The sequence below is a fragment of the Mytilus californianus genome, unplaced genomic scaffold (assembly GCF_021869535.1).
Source record: "Mytilus californianus isolate M0D057914Y unplaced genomic scaffold, xbMytCali1.0.p SCAF_3, whole genome shotgun sequence".
Classification (NCBI taxonomy): domain Eukaryota; kingdom Metazoa; phylum Mollusca; class Bivalvia; order Mytilida; family Mytilidae; genus Mytilus; species Mytilus californianus.
The window spans coordinates 36,917,125-36,935,652 of NW_026262679.1; the positions used below are offsets into that span (position 1 = coordinate 36,917,125).

The window sequence follows — 18,528 nt, forward strand, 5'->3', positions numbered from 1 at the left end:
CATAAGTCATAATAGGTTCTTGAGGAATCAGACCTGCCAACTATCCTGATTTATGGGGGATATCCCCCATGAGCGGTCTCAACCTGAATTTTGAAATTCTTTATTTTGTAACTTAAACACCTCAAAAAAGGTATTAGAATGAGTTAAAAGGGTATTTAAGCACATACATACTCATTCAAACAATATAGAAGTGAATTAAAAACACTTATGACAATAACAGAGGAGCATAAGTTCTTCTTTCGCTTAAAATCCCCAATGGAGATTTTGAAAAGTTGGCAGGTATGAGGAATGAGTATGCCTCATTCATATTCCTGGCAGAAAGTCATAAAAGGTTCTTGAGGAATGAACACAAAACTTAACCAAAGCCTTTCTTGTATATAATGATGGTCATGGTGACCTTATTTTACAGTGAACCATTGTAATGAACTACAAAAGATTAATCCTTTATGATTTATAGATGCTTAAATCTAGTCCTTAAAACAATACTTAATCATATGGCCAAATAAAGGGACAAAATGCTGTATCCCTCCTCAACTTAACAGGGAAAGGGGATTATGAAAACCTGAAGTCATAATAGGTTGTTGAGGAATGTGTATGCCTCATTCATATTCCTGGCAGAATGATGGTAGAAATGATTGGCAACAATTGAAGTAGGTCAGAATTTGAATATGAATCAAAAATGCCGCTGAAGTAGTTTTATTTGAAACTCCAGAAAAAGTTTATCGTTCTTAGTCGCTCTGTAATTTCCCATATCACGGCTTTGAGACGTGAGCAGAACTTATCAGCGACATATCAATGTCTGAGGAAAAGTAATAGTGATATCACAATATGCTACAAGTCGTTATCGAGCTATTACTTTCGTCAAGCCTAATACTCTCTAAAGGAGAGGACAAAGAACAGAAATTGCAAAGATATTGAGATTATATGATTTTCTGCTTTAGATATCGTAAAATATCAATGTATTGAAAACCTGACAATCTATACATGTCAGTCATGAAATTGTTATTACTTACCCAATAATGATGTCTAAAAAATCCTTCTTAAAATTTTACATGTGCTGCTTAAACTCCTGAAAGTCTTGAAAAAGTAAAAATTGTACCACACCCAAGGATATTACACCTGAAGAATAAAGATATACCTTATTATTTACCTTGCTCAGGTAATCAACTAATTATCAAGACAATTTACTGGCTGCTGTTCGTAAATTATATATGAAATCCACAGTCTAAATAAACTAATTTTCTTTGGTAATTAATTATTCATGATAAGATACCAAACAACAATCTGGTGGGGGTATTTCAATATTATGTGGAATTTTACAAATTTTGTTGTATGCAAATGTATTACCAGTGTGAATTAAAATTATTTAATAGTAAAAAAAAAATTAAAATTTTGTTGTGCAATAATCTATGATTTTTTCCTCCGACCTTTCACTTATTTGTTTTTTATTAAAACTATTAAAAAAAAATGCTAAACAATAAAGTTTTCTGAATTATTTCAATAAACATAAAACTGCATTCTCTCCTGTCTAAATTTGATCAACCTATTTCATTTTCATTTTCAATTTTTCCATTTTTTGGTTTTAAATTTTAAATCAATTCTTATATGTTAAAGTCTAAGGATTGGGAATCCCACAGTTCATTTAAGCTCTAAGACTTACTTTAATCTGTTAGGTCTGCTTAAAAACTTCCTTTTCTTTTTTACCTACAATTGAAAAAAAAAATATGTTTATTTTGATGATTCCTACATGAAGCAGCTTGGTTACAAAAATCCAGAAGTTTGATATAAAACTATATTTTTACCGATAATTAAAAAAACTATAAGTTTTGAAAGTAATGTACTATTTTTGAAAAGAACAGGTCAACTAAAATATAGGACATTGCAAATGATAAATACTTTCTTATAAAATTATCAAATAAATGTATTACTAAATTAAACAATTTGAATAAAAAACTTTCAATATATAATTAGTTCTAATAAAAACAAGGGGACATAACTCTGAATGCTTATGATAACTCTACAAACCTGCTTCTTGCTCAATAAGCTGTATATGATCAGTTTCTATTTACTACATCCACATGTTATCATCTTATGTGCTTAAAAACTTTCCATTAAATATCTGTGAATATCTTCTTGAATATTTTTCTAATTTTATTGAATTTCCACTTTTTGTACTTCTTTCAATACTTCCAATTTTAAATTAATAATCCAAATTACAATAAAATATTTGTAAATTTGTGATAAATGATTTTAATCCACTTAAAAACATGTAAACATTTGGTTGTGTAATAATAATGTGAAACGCCTTTATTGATTTCTGATGGGATATTTAGTGAAGCACATCCAGGAGATACTATGACATACAATACATTACTTTGTTAACAATAAGTAAATGGATGCAACAGCTGGTCAAACATATGTTTGTACTAATGTGTGGCCAGTAATTGTCAAAAGATGTCATATGAGGAAACTATAGATTAATTGGTCGAATTAATGAACTATCCAGTTCTTAATTACTTAAAATTACTTATGACTTTAAATTAAAAATAGGTTTTATTGAAAGAGAAAACTTCTGAGATGATTAAGACCCCCATTCTATGATAAATCCAGTGGATAGTGATGTGATCCATTACAGGAGGCCTGGCTCAAGTGAACCAGTGGATAGTGATGTGATCCATTACAGAAGGTTTGGCTCAGTAAATCAGTGGATAGTGATGTGATCCATTACAGGAGGCCTGGCTCAAGTTAACCAGTGGATAGTGATGTGATCCATTACAGAAGGTCTGGCTCAAGTTAACCAGTGGATAGTGATGTGATCCATTACAGGAGGCCTGGCTCAAGTGAACCAGTGGATAGTGATGTGATCTATTACAGAAGGCTTGGCTCAGTAAATCAGTGGATAGTGATGTGATCCATTACAGCAGGCTTGGCTCAAGTTAACCAATGGATAGTGATGTGATCCATTACAGAAGGCCTGGCTCAAGTAAACCAGTGGATAGTGATGTGATCCATTACAGAAGGCCTGGCTCAAGTAAACCAGTGGATAGTGATGTGATCCATTACAGAAGGCTCGGCTCAAGTTAACCAGTGGATAGTGATGTGATCCATTACAGAAGGCCTGGCTCAAGTAAACCAGTGGATAGTGATGTGATCCATTACAGGAGGCCCGGCTCAAGTAAACCAGTGGCTAGTGATCCGATTCATTACAGAAGGCTAGGCTCAAGTTAACCAGTGGATAGTGATGTTATCCATTACAGAAAGGCCTGGCTCAAGTAAACCAGTGGATAGTGATGTGATTCCTTACAGGAGGCCTGGCTCAAGTAAACCAGTGGATAGTGATGTGATCCATTACAGAAGGCCCAGCTCAAGTAAACCAGTGGATAGTGATGTGATCCATTACAGAAGCCCGGCTCAAGTAAAGAAATAGATTGTGATGAAAATTAGAGATAATCAGGGTTTTTTCCATTTAAAGATAGCTTATTCCCACAAAGGGAAATAATTTTACTTATGCACCATTAATTCATCCCCTTACTCTAAGCGTTAAAGTTAGAAAGCTGACACAATTTTCATACATGTGCACAGGGTTGGTTAAGTTGAACTAAGCTTTTGAACAAGAGTTCCAATGTTCAGTTTTTTAACTTGTACCAAACATCTTTTAGTTGTGTTGAATAATCATACCATGTTTCATTAACCAATTCTAAAGAGTTTTAAAGCGAAAACAATTTTTGCACATGTGCACATGCAATTAATAAGTTGAACTTAGTTTTGGACCATGACTTTCACTGTACAGTTTTCTTTCTTGTACACAACACACTTTCTAGAAGTGGTGAATTATCATGCCGACTTTCATAGAAAGTGATAGATCAGAAACTATTTGTGATTGACAGATGGATGCAATAGTAGGTGATTACTATAGGCCTTCAGTGGATTAATCAGCAGGAACCTATTTTGGTAATGATGATATAAAAGACAGTATTATAGTGTACATCAGTGTAGGTTGACAGAAAAGTTCACACAATGTATCACAAGAACTATTTTACCCCAAAATAGGACCATAAAGTCCTAACAGTTTTAAAAAAGAAATGTTTGGGTCCTGTGTTTTTAGTTTTGAAACACATGTACTGGTTTCTGTAACTGATCACTATGTGTATCTAAAAAAGAAAGAAGCTTTGTAACATTACCAGAAATATGTGAGGAAAAAAAAATAATTAAGAAATGCAAAAATTCGGAACCCAGTGTCTCGCCTACTTTCGCTGTTAATCGCAGGCTCAACAAAAATGAGGAAAAAAATTAATAAAAATATTCCTCTCTATACTATCTTTTGATTGTAAGTAGCTTCTGTCCAAGTTTGGTAAATATCCAGGATAGTTTATGAATCTAATAAATGTTTTAAAAACTTTAACCACAGAGTGAATGTAATGTTAACTGGCAGAAAAACTAAGTCCATTTATAAGTAAAATACGGAAAAAATGGAAATTTTTTTTTACAAAATTTACTTCTGGATACTTTCTTATGATCATAAACAAGCTTCTTTCTAAGTTTGGTAGAAATCCAGGATAGTTTAAGAAAGTTATTAAAATTTCAAAAACTTTAACCACAGAGTGAATGTAATGTTTCTTGGCAGAAAAACTAAGTCCATTTATAAGTAAAATACGGAAAAAATGGAATTTTTTTTTTACAAAATTTACTTATGAATATTATCTTATGATCATAAACAAGCTTCTGTCCAAGTTTGGTAGAAATCCAGGATAGTTTAAGAAAGTTATTAAAATTTCAAAAACTTTAACCACAGAGTGAATATTTGTGGACGCCGCTGCCGACGACGACGCCAACAACGACGCCGACGGAATGTAGGATCGCTATGTCTCGCTTTTTCGACAAAAGTCGAAGACTCGACAAAAATTCGTAAGGGTTCCACTGAACCCAGTGTCTCGCCTACTTTCGCTGTTAATCGCAGGCTCAACAAAAATGAGGAAAAAAATTAATAAAAATATTCCTCTCTATATTATCTTTTGATTTTAAGTAGCTTTTATCATAAACAAGTGATCCAGGATAGTTTCCATATCACAAACTAGTCAAAACATTCACTAAATTTTATCATCGGTATAAGGACATCATTCGTAAATATAGCTCAACATGCAGACTTCTTATACGTTCAGGTATTTCACATCCAATTTTTTATGGAAATATTCTTTATAAAGCACAAAAATGTCAGTATTCACCTCTGAAGCTAACAAAACCTTTAAATAGACTTATTAAGAAGGGATATAGTTACGATACTGTTGTCAGGTCATTAAAGATTGCATATTTTGGCGTTAATATTGATTCACTTATAGGGTCTTTGCATCGGCACTAAACACATTTATTTAAAAACCAGTTGTTGGCATGACACGGGTTATGTTCTTCTCATATATGTTATGATGGTATGATACTAAACCCCTAATGGGAAGGATTGTGCCTGATATTCATATGATGAAGACATAATCTTTCAATCAGTTTAATTGAAGTCTGGAGCTGGCATGTCAGTTAACTGCTAGTAGTCTGTTGTTATTTGTGTATTATTGTCATTTTGTTTATTTTCTTTGGTTACATCTTCTGACATCAGACTCGGACTTCTCTTGAACTGAATTTTAATGTGCGTATTGTTATGCGTTTACTTTTCTACATTGGCTAGAGGTATAGGGGGAGGGTTGAGATCTCATAAACATGTTTAACCCCGCCGCATTTTTGCGCCTGTCCCAAGTCAGGAGCCTCTAGCCTTTGTCAGTCTTGTATTATTTTTAATTTTAGTTTCTTGTGTACAATTTGGAGTTTAGTATGGCGTTCATTATCACTGAACTAGTATATATATTTGTTTAGGGGCCAGCTGAAGGACGCCTCCGGGTGCGGGAATTTCTCGCTGCATTAAAGACCTGTTGGTGACCTTCTGCTGTTGTCTGTTCTATGGTCGGGTTGTTGTCTCTTTGACACATTCCCCATTTCCATTCTCAATTTTATCTGTCCAAGTTTGGTAAAAATCCAGGATAGTTTATGAATCTAATAAATGTTTTAAAAACTTAAACTGGAGACTGTATGTAATGTTAACTGGAAGAAAAACTAAGTCCATTTATAAGTAAAATATGGAAAAAATGGAACAAAAATTTTAACAAAATTTCCTTCTAGATACTGGCTTTTATCATAAACAAGCTTCTGTCCAAGTTTGGTACAAATCCAGGATAGTTTAAGAAAGTTGTTAAAATTTTAAAAACTTTAACCACAGAGTGAATGTAATGTTTACTGGCAGAAAAACTAAGTCAATTTATAAGTAAAATACGGAAAAAATGGATTTTTTTTTTTACAAAATTTACTTCTGGATACTTTCTTATAATCATAAACAAGCTTCTTTCCAAGTTTGGTAGAAATCCAGGATAGTTTAAGAAAGTTATTAAAATTTCAAAAACTTTAACCACAGAGTGAATGTAATGTTTCTTGGCAGAAAAACTAAGTCCATTTATAAGTAAAATACGGAAAAAATGGAATTTTTTTTTTACAAAATTTACTTTTGAATATTATCTTATGATCATAAACAAGCTTCTGTCCAAGTTTGGTAGAAATCCAGGATAGTTTAAGAAAGTTATTAAAATTTCAAAAACATTAACCACAGAGTGAATATTTGTGGACGCCGACGACGACGATGACGACGCCGACGGAATGTAGGATCGCTATGTCTCACTTTTTCGACAAAAGTCGAAGGCTCGACAAAAATACAGCTATATTTCATAATATTAATACAATACATTGAATAATTTGAATGTTTTTCCATGTTATCCATCTTGTCCTTGGTGTAAGAATTGTGACAGGCAGTCTAATCTTAAATTTCAGATCAGGCAACAAAAAAAACTTGCTCCATAAACCGTATATAATACTGTAATTATAAACTGTCGACACAGATATGTCTTATATACATATAAGAAGATGTGGTATGAGTGCCAATGAGACAACTCTCCATCCAAGTCAAAATTTATAAAAGTAAACCATTATAGGGCAAAGTACGGTATTCAACACGGAGCCTTGGCTCACACCGAACAGCAAGCTATAAAGGGCCCAAAAAATACTAGTGTAAAACCATTCAAACGGGAAAAACCACGGTCTAATCTATATAAAAAATGAGAAACGAGAAACACTTATGAACCACATAAACAAACGACAACTACTGAACATCAGATTCCTGACTAAGGACAGGTGCAAATATTTGAAGCGGGTTTAAACATTTTAATGGTACCAAACCTTCACCCTTATCTGAAACAATAGTGTAACATCTTGCCTTTTTGTCATTTTGATGGTATAATGCATATGTTGAAATTAAAATTGTAATATTTCAACATGTTAACTTTGCAAAATATTCTTCAAAGACAATGACTGCAGGTGCAGGGCCTAATAACCTTCTTGATATTGAGAAATATCAATGCTTATAAAACTGCATACCAAATACCATTGACTTATCATAAGTGGTTCCCTATAAACTGACCTAAACACAAACTTTTACATGTAAACTATGCTAAAGTTTGAAATTCAGTTAATCATGATGAGGGGGCTGGGCCATATAATCTCCATGCAAATGCTAATACAATTGCATACCAAATATCATTGACCGATAAGTGGTGAGGGTGCTAGATGTACCAATGCTTATACAACTGTACTGATTATCATTAACCTACCGCTTGTGCTAATCCCCTTAACCTGACCTGTGCATATATTTGTCCCCCTTTTATAAATAAGACATTAAACTCTCTTTTTATGTTTGTCAACCTTATCAGATGGACATTAACATCTTACAATCATTCTATACACAGAATAGTAAATACCTATTACTTGCAGCATCTGAGACCTAATCAACAAAACTAACATTGCATGATGAATGAACCTTAAAAATGTGGAAATGGTCAGATGAACCCTAGCAGACATTTACACCTTATAATTAGTTGAAACACCAAATAAAGTTGACCATTACTAAACAGTACTGGTAGAGAACCAGATACCGTCAGTTCCCAGTCATTTGCCATTTTATTCAATAAAGGAAGCGTTGCGTAAAAACAACAGACTGCTGATATCTTCAGATAACATTTTAAGTTCATTTGTAAAAAGTCTGGTTTTGTTTGATCCAATTAAGATAGGGAAATGCTGATTTTTCTGTAAACTAAACATGTCGTTGGAAGATACATGTGTTGGGACATGATGTCATCGTTTTATGATCTCCTTGATTTTGGAAATTTTCCATTTGAAGACAAAGCATGATCTAACCTTGCGTTAGAATAAACAATTTGTTTCAAAAGAATTTAAAAAGATTTATAATTTTCAAAATGTCTCTCTACCAGTTCAATACAGTGTAAGTGGTTGATTATAATTGACATAAAATGCACATTCAGAGCAGGAAGGAGACACATTCTTTGAGAAAAACTGTGAATTTCAGACGGTAACTGGTACTAGAAAGTTAAATAGTTTATTCTCATAAAACCCATGCAAGTAGAAAGGTTACAGAGAATTTAAAAACATGCATACAAAATATTAGATCTAATCAATAAAAACTTATCATTGCATGATGAATGAACCTTAAAAATGTGGTCAAGGTCAGATGAACCCTAGCAGACATTTACACCTTACAATTAGTTGATACACCAAATAAAGTTGACCATTACTAAACAGTACTGGTAGAGGACCAGTTACCGTCAGTTACCAGTCACCATCATGCAAAGTTTACATGTTGAAATATTACAATTTTAATTTCAACATATGCAGTATACCATCAAAATGACAAAAAGGCAAGACTAGACCAGTACCTCAGAAAAGAACATTATCAAAAAAATGTAACTTTGAGCACTGAACCATGAATATATGAACCCAGTCAGACAGACATATATACCTTGCAATGATTATTTACGAACAAGAATATGTGTCCATAGGACACCATGTCCCCAACATATTTATGTTCAATGAACCTGTAAAATCTGGGTCAAAACCCTAATTTGGTAAATATTTTTAAAAGGTCATCATAGAGAACATCTGAATGAGATTTCAAGTTAATGTGGCCACAACCTCCTTTTATACAACCTGAACCAAAACTCACATGTTCAAAGAACTCCCAAATCTATTCAAAACCTCAATTTCTCCTGGTAGCATGCTTGCTCCAGTGCAGGAGGTCATTGGTTCAAACCCTGTCCAGATCGGTTTTAACTGCTTCTCAGCAAGCACACAAGTGTCAGAAGAGATCCCAACAGGTTAGCTATAGTTGGTGATATTAATGAACAAATAAACCTCAAATATGTCAGTTAATGAAAGATACATTGTTTATACCAATTTATATACTAATTTGATTAATACTGATTTTGGAGCCTTCTCATGGGGTTTTTGATTATGTGATTACTTGGCCGTTTTTATAGTGATTATTTGATTACCAGACCAAATATTTCATGATTTGATAATCTAGGACTGTATTTTTGATTATTTGATTATCTTGTTTAAAAAAATAATTAATGATCATGTGATTATATTGGCAAAAAATTTGTGATTCTGTGATTACTTGGACACCTCCATGAGGGGCCTCATTTTGCATATTTATCATTTCTCAAAAACATCAAGTGGATATTTAACAGCTTTTCAATGTTTGTGCAACACATTTAGCAAAAATTTAAATGAGATGCTTTATTAGTTACAATGCTTACTTAAGAAATGAGAATTCTTGCACTAATGAATGTTGATGAATAATATTTTGATTTTCAATTTTTGGCAACAGTTGACTAAAACGGTGTCCTATCCTAAAGGATTGTTACCACTACAGTTGGCTGTGAACATGGTGATAACTGCTCTTTGTGTTTCAAGACTTTGTCACAAAATTGCAGATGATTTCGGCAGTTTTCCTAAATAACCACAACACTACAAACAGATATCAGACAATACAGGTATGACTCAATCTGACATAACCTGCACTAAGTCATCATGATAAACACAACTTATGGTTTAGATAGGCAAAGGGGAGATTTGTACACACCTAAAACTGGTTTAACCCCTCACATTTTATACCAATACAAAGTTAAGCTATCTAGACCATGTGTTGTTCATTACTGTTTGTTTTTTGGAGTAGTCGGTTGTTAATGGTTGATGTGGTTTGTTGCATTGTGGGTAATTCCTGTTACCCCTTGTTATGTTTAAACTTGAAAAGAAACAGATCACAAACACAACTCAATGCAATAACTTTGTATACAGAAATACTTTATTTACCTCAACCCATGTTTAAATCAGTTATTCTTAAAATCAAACACAAAGGTCACGGGAAGCCTTTATAAATTATCAGAGTTTTCACACCCTCTGAAAATTATGATGCTATAAAATCTTCAAAGTTATGGATGAACAATTTATACACACTACTTCAGACGTTGCATGAAGAGATCCGACTTTCTGGTAAGACGGAATGGTGATGTTGCTAAACTATTTGCATTGGTACTCAAAAACCTTTTTTTTTTTCTCTTCTTATTGAATACATTAAACCACTATAGGCTAAATGAGTTTGTTGTATTGTATGCAATACATGAAATATTGTGCCATTCTTATATTTATAAAAAAAGATGTGGTATGATTGCCAATGAGACAACTCTCCACAAAAGACCAAATGACATAGAAATTAACAACTATAGGTCACCATAGGGCCTTCAACAATGAGCAAAGCCCATACAGCATAGTCAGCTATAAAAGGCCCGAAATGACAAATGTAAAACAATTCAAATGAGAAAATTAACGGTCTAATTTATGTACAAATTAATGAACGAAAAACAAATATGTAACACTTGTATTGTCTGCTAAGAACTTCTGTTTCCCATTTTGTTATGTTACATGTAAAGCTGTTTATCTTTAAATCATTTCATATTTCAATTTTCTATGTTCTCTATCATTAACAGTTGTTCTGTTTACTTCTTCAATTTTATGGAGCATTTTTGTGTATGTTTGTGTGTGTGGGTAATAATATCACTTTTTTTTTACACAAAAAATCAATTATACCTAAAATATACTTGATTGATAAATGTTCAACAGAATACCTATTGTTACCACAGTAATGTAATAAAGAACTCAACAACTAAGATCATATCCATTCATTATGAAGCTGGGTTTATTTCTTGGTTATCATGACTAAATTGAGAGGGGGTAGATCAATGAGACAGTAACTCACCTTTTTTTATTTATATTTTTAACTATATCACATGGATCATCACAGCTGTTATCATAAATTACTCAGCATACCATTGGAATTTGCATTCAAACATTCAAATCTCTTTGTACCACTAAAGGATCATCAGGTACTGAATATTAAATGTTGTAAAATTTGAAATTTAGAATTTTTCGATGTCATTCAAAACAGAAATTAGCCATATTACAGTGTATACTTAAATGACTTTTTTATAGTGGCAAACTGAATTTCTTGTCTTTTTCATCTGTTTTCTTCAAAGCACTCTGAAATTTCATCAGATATACTCACTATATTTAAATAGGGAAATCATTTTAGGGGGCAAGTTTTACTCCAAAGAAGACAGTTTCCAGAGAAGACAGTTGTTTGAAATCAGAGATTAAATAAGTAAAAGCCAATTGTTTTATGGCCAGATGAAAGTGTTTGCTTTTGAATAGGTGTTTGCTTGAGGCATTGTTTAGTTTTGTCAGTTAGACAGGATTCACTGTATTTTTCAGATGTCCACTACTTTTGATGATTTAGTTTTTAATGACTCAATTGGTTGATGTTTATCACAATGTTGTCAACATATCGATGTTTCATTTGAGGATGTAGCATAAAAATATGTTTATTTTGTTGTTTTTCCAATGTATATAACTAAGAGGAGGAGCAAAGTAACTTTCTTATTTCTGACAAATTACAATGCAGCACAGTGGAAGCAAAGTAAAAAATTTCTAGTTTATAATTAACCATGCAGAATCTCAAGTTCAGTGTTTGTACACCAGAATGAAATAAATTCTCACACCATACGTGTATATAACTAACAACAATGTGTATATTTTTGAAAATATTACCCAGAATGCACTAGATATTGAAATGATAAAATCAGTGTACAAGCTGATTCTTGTGCATGGTCTACTTTACACAGTCTTCAATTTTAAGCATGTAAACACAAATATGAATTCTGATTTTATTAAATAAACCAGACCATTATGTATACACATACAAGTAATAGGTTCTCATGATGATACAAATATTGCAAATAATTCAATGTATATACAACCTTGTTTTGTAAATCAAATATAAAATGTCTGTAAAGATTTGTCTCAGTGTCATGTTATCACCTAAAATAAAATAAAGTTGTTCTTTTTTTACACTATCTTTAAAAAAAATTACATAGTAAAATTGTACCTAGATTTGATCAATCCGAAATATTCTAAATTCAAATCCTGATCAATTCTTATATAGTTTTTCTCCTGTACACAAATTCTATTTAATATATTAGTTATAACAATAAAGAATAGATGATACAAATAAATTAACTAAAATTTCTTTCAAGTTATAAGAAAAACAAAATATCTGATAAACAACCACTTAATTGTAATGCTTTAAAATTTCAATGTTTTGACCCAAAACAATAATTAAATAATCACTTCCGACTCTTGGATTGTAGAATATTAACAAAGCTACACATTTGTTCATGTTAATTATCATATTACAATTAAATATTCAGTTTTCCACAAGATGCGTTGCATAACGAATGAAGTGAAACAGATAAGCTTAGCTCATTATCCAAACAGTTTTGTTGAACTACAATAAATAATGCCCTACTTTTGTGTCATCATATTTTCAGTGACCTAATTTATTATATAATCAACAAACATATTTCTGATAAACTACCCTGACTAGACAAGCTAATGAAATGCAGGCTCCTTATTCTAGCTGTAACTCTTACTTAATCTCATGTTTATTAGGAAAAAAAATAATTCTTGATTCTATTGAATTGACAAATGAGGAAAAGTATTACGGTATTCAAATATGAGTTTAAAAATGTTTGGTTCATCATTGCCAAAGGCTTTAATGAATAATTTTTTTATCTATTTTTGTAATTCAATTAATTAACAGAAATTTAGTAAGTGTACAGGAAAATATTTTACAAAAGCATGTATGTGAAAAATTTGTTTTTTCTTCAAAAAATGCTGCTGATTTTAGCATCCCTATAAGGCATCAATAAATACAATTAAACAAAGCACTTGCTGTAGGATGTAAACATTACATCAATTTTTACCTCACAAAAACCTACAATATTCACTTCTGAAGTGGTTTTTAAAAATATAAATTACAATAAGAAAATTAGAAAGACAAAGAAGGGAAAGTAAACACAAATTACATTATAACATACATGTATCTTAATTCTAATTACACAAGTTTTTTTCAAGACCAATTAAGAAATTTAATTTCCATCCTCTTAAATCATGTTGTGCAGTTTCAGTGCTCTTCCTCATATACGACATCTAGATCAATCATAATGTCCAATACAATGAATTTCCAACCATTTCTGAATTATGCCATTAAATATTATATACCTGTGTTGTAGCAAGTTAGTGGACTATAAATAAAATATGTGTCTTAAAAAAATATTCATAGAAAAATACTCTCCAATTTTAACTAAGTTGTGTTTAAAAATAAAAACTTCCATAACAGCAGTAAACTATGGCAACACTTGTAATGATATACAAAAAATGTAGAATGATTTGGTGTTGTATTGTAATTGAAACAAGACAGCTCTTGTTTGTATGAATCTCATTTACCCATCAACAGTGAAATTTTTAAATGGAAACAAAAGTTGAAAGTACAATGTACATGCTTTTAGTCATGGTGCTGATTTTGTGAAATTAATAATCATTTTAATTCTAAAATTTAGTTGTGAATTTGCATATGTGAAAATAATAGCTTTATACTAAATTTGGACTAGGCCAGGAAGCATGCAAGGTGATGCAAAAAACTAAAAGATATAAAAATGTTAAAATCTACAAAAGGATTCATTACAAAGCAGCAATTTGTAAAGTTCATCTTCACACCCAAACGCAGGTATATGACCACGAAAAGTTTAACATTCCTTGGCAAAGCTTTCTCACATGGTAATGAGTGATTTAAATCAATCAGTTTTTTTTTCATAACAATTTTTTTTCATTGATTTTTCTCACACAGGAACATTTTACTTTCAGAAGGCATTTTATATTACCAGTACATTAATCAATTTTATACGAAATTGTAACTTCCATTTCATATTTCTTACAGCAGTTTCTTTGTCGAACTAGAAATCCCCTGCATATGTTCTGCGTGTCAATAAAGAATTTTGGTAAAATGCCTGCCAAAGTTAGATCTACTGCTGTATTGAATATTGACATTCTACTATTATATTGTTTACATTTTATCCTCATTTCTCCTTAATGTTTATTCAGATCCTTTTGTTAGAAGCTATTTTTGGAATCAAACAAATAGAATTGTGGAATTATTTATTCCTAATTGTGAATCTCAAAATCAAAAACTGAATATGAACTCAATGTGTAAGAAAATGAGAAGCAATAAGAAAAATTTAAAACAGTTGAAGCAGGATAGATCCACACTGTAACAAAATGAAGATAAAATATATTGTACGAAAATAATATTCAAATTTTCTACCGCAAATCATCATTGTTTTTTTTTCAAGCAAAACAATAATGACTTGTTACAGAAACAGTAGACCTATCACACAAGGTGCTCAGAAAATGTAAGTTATCTATATAATGTACAGGCAGAAAATTAAGAAATAAATTACTGTGTAAGCAAAGGTCTTATGTCCAGAATAATTCTCTTCCAATGAGGTCTTTTCAACTTTTTGTTTACAAATAGTACAGAAACTCGAGTCAGAAACTTTCTTGTATAATAAAAGTAATGCAATGCTTGAAAATATTTACTTTTACCAAATGACTAAATAATGATATCACATACATGCAGAGAAGTCAATGAATTCCCCAAATCCTCAATTCTATCAAAAATTCTTAAATCCTAAACTCTTTCAAAACTGACAACCTTGTAAAATCCTTAACTCTATCAAAACTGATAACTCAGCAAGTAAACATCAACTGACTTAGGCCATCTTACCACAACCAACCACATAATAGGTTACTAGGATGTACATATAAAAGCTGACTGAGGTCAACCTCTATTAGACAACTTTGGATATAGTACCCAATATGTAGATTGCAGTATAATGCTAACATATGATCAATATTGTGTTGATACCCAATTTTTAGGATTCTGGTAAAGTCTTAGCAAAGACTGACTACAGATCCAAATTGTTGTGATATCCAATATTTTAGTCTTAAGCCTAACCAAATCTTAGCTATGGCTGTCAACAGCATCATGCTTTCATTACCTAAAAGGTCTTGCTATCTGACATACAGACCACACGTGGGACCCAGCAGGGAAAACTTATCTTTTAGGTACATGTGATGTGTATATCAAAATTTGAAATTATCTGGGGCTTCAATCACATAACTTTCAGATCTTCATATTTCTAGATTTGAATGAATCATCCATATAACCAACGAACAGATCAAAACTTTAATCACAAAGACTCTTTCATCAATACCAATCCTTTACTTTTCATTTCAAGCTAAATAAAAATTCAATAAATATCAAAATTCCAACCTTAGTTACTAGTTTTCTGCCACATACTTTATATAGATAAGTTATTAAACTAAAAGGTTTCTGCATATGACAAATTCTAATTTAAAAGGAAAATAAAAATGCATGCAACTAAATAAAAAAAAACATAAACAGATATTAAACTTTCTTATCTCTCATAACAAGAGCTCTACATGCAGCCATGTCTGTTCTTTATATTAATTTCAAAGACATCTACCAAATATATTTTTTTGGAATAACATCATCTTTACTTTTTTTTGGATAAATAATCAATATTGATTCCAATAAAGCATAGCGGTATAATTTTGAATTTACCAAAAATTACTTAAACTACATAATGTAGCCATAAAGCTTACAATAATAAAGTAAAATTTTACAAATTAACTGAGTTATCTTCCCTTATCCTTTATAATCATAGTTTATTCAGCACCATGAAATGTTTTGTTAATTTTACCCTTAGCCTATCTATCTTATTTAAAATATTGTTGTTTGAGAAAGTCCACAAACATAGAAAGTCTAAAGAAAATGTAAAAGATACACACATATAGAAAATTACATGAACAATTTTATCATTTCTCCTGCTACAAATATTTGGCCTCAGTAAAGAAGATATATGTATACATAAGATAACAACTCTATAGACATAATTCTATAAATACATTATTGCAACCATAACAAAAGTAAAGCAACAACAAATATAAAATAATTAATAATACACTATTTCATATAAAAAAATACCAAGCTCATTAGATGTACAGCAAGTAAAAGTTTATACTATAAAATGATATGTATATTCACATTGCACATGGTTAACATTCTATTTCATAGATGTGTGCTTTCAACTATTTGTCTTTAGAAAGATTAAAAAAATTTGAGACTTTTTTTTCTGGATTCAATTATCTAAACCTTTGTTTCCCAAGAGACATTAAAATACATTTGAATAAAGTAAAAATCCAAAGATTAAATGTATAACGAATCTTTAGACACAACTTGTATGTGCTTTATCTCAAGTGAGTAATAAAAATAGTGAATTAATAGACAAATTGTTACCATTTAAAATGCCATTATTAGTGTGGTTTTGGTTTATGAAATAATGTCATATGATTTGAAAGTCTACCTTGCCATTTGTTTGAGGTAATCAATGGTTAAATTTCTCTCCTTTACAAGCCATACATATGCATTTAGTACATTTATACAACAATAAATGCCTTTATTTCCTTTTGATATTAAAATCTCAGAAAAATACAACCCTTTTTTAGTACAAAAACACATCTGCTTCTTTTGTGTTTATTTTCTATATAGGTTAAAATTACCTAAAATATTCAAGTTGAAGCGTTTTAAAATAAAATCATCAAGCCATTTAAATTAGCATAGTACTCTAACAATATTTGAATTTTTTTTTTTTAATACATATATAATCTATAGTAACCTTCTAAAACATATGAATAAAGCAATATCATTTTTTTAACATGAAGATGTTTGAGTACATATTTATGCATGTGACAAAATGAATAAAAATACACAGATCTTTTCTCCTATTTTTCTTCAATGAAGCAAAATGACAATATTTGTTCTTGCATGTTTACTTATTTGTATAAAAAATCTTAAGCAATGATGTTTAGGCACCTTCTTCCTGGACAAAGTAATGTATAAAAAATCTCCCGCAACCATCAACCATGTGGTCGGCATGATTTAGGACTTTTTTAAAATGGCTCTAACTTTGTGAGTTATATAGTCTCTGACAGGATCAATAAATTTAAATTGTTGACGAAGTTCGCTCACCATTGGGTGTTTTATGTTTGAGTTCAAGATAACAATCAAAGTAACTGCCAGTGTCACAAAAATAAAGAATAATGTGAAAAATAAGATTTTACAACAACCAACGCCTCCGCTTTTTGGCTTTTCTTCTACAGCCTGATTGGCTGGTTGAGCTGTGACAGGAGAGATGTCATTCTCTTTCTGCGATGGTGGTGCTGACTGGTTACGCTCTGACTTGACTGGTGCTACTGTTTCTTCTATTACTGGTTCCTGCTGTGTGACATGGTTAGGCTGTTGTGGCTCGCTATCTTTCTTAATGATGTAATCCTCTAGATCCTTGATCTGGTCTTCTAAACTAGACTTTGTAACATCTTCTTCAGTATCATAAGACTCGTCATATCCTGTGACATTATTAATAGAATCTTCTAGAATTGTTTGTTCAGGTTCATAATTAGGCATTGAATCAAATGTTGTTTCTAATACATGAGTTGGAACAGAGCCATTCATTTTCTTAGGGGGTTCAGACTCAACCTGAACAACTTTGTTGTGTTCAATGACTTCATCCAACGAGCTATCTTCTGAGGCAGCCATTGGTGCAACAACAATAGGACTGGGAGCCAGGTTAGTGACAGGGCTACTCTTCTCCTTGGTTTCTTTTTGAGTTACATCAATTGGAGTTTCTGTAAAAGACAATAAACATCTTAATTATAATATGTACACTGTTTTTCTAATGCATGTCTATAATTATCAACTTACTTGGAATTTCTCCATTCTAATTGAAATTTGAATGACTAAATTTTTTCCTGTGCATATGTATAAATAGTATCTTATATGCCATGAATGAAATCTTGCATAACCACAAAAACTGGCATTGCACTTGAAATTAAAGCCTAAAGGATCATTCAAACAAATGAATAATGTTTTTGACATCCCAAATTTAAGATAATGGAGCTGAACAAGTACCCCTGGCATGTTGAAGGCCAAAATTTGTGTGGAAAAAAAATGTATACTAGCCTGCTTTTGCTGATGTCAGTGTAACAGTAAATCTATTTATCAGTTATATACGAGAAAATGAAGAAAACAATTTTAAAATCTTGTTATGGATA

General features: G+C 31.3%; 1 protein-coding gene across 6 annotated transcripts in view; it reads right to left on the reverse strand.

Annotated features, from left to right (window-relative positions):
- Window positions 1-12,147: 12,147 nt before the first annotated feature.
- The window catches only part of LOC127734481 (FERM domain-containing protein 5-like), a 57,555-nt gene continuing 51,174 nt past the window's right edge, over window positions 12,148-18,528 (reverse strand). For all 6 annotated transcript variants that reach the window (XM_052244379.1, XM_052244377.1, XM_052244378.1 and 3 more), the window contains one exon: window positions 12,148-18,102. In XM_052244379.1, coding sequence (XP_052100339.1) covers window positions 17,357-18,102 — 746 coding nt within the window. In that variant the 3' untranslated portion in view covers window positions 12,148-17,356. The remainder of the gene's footprint in view (window positions 18,103-18,528) is intronic.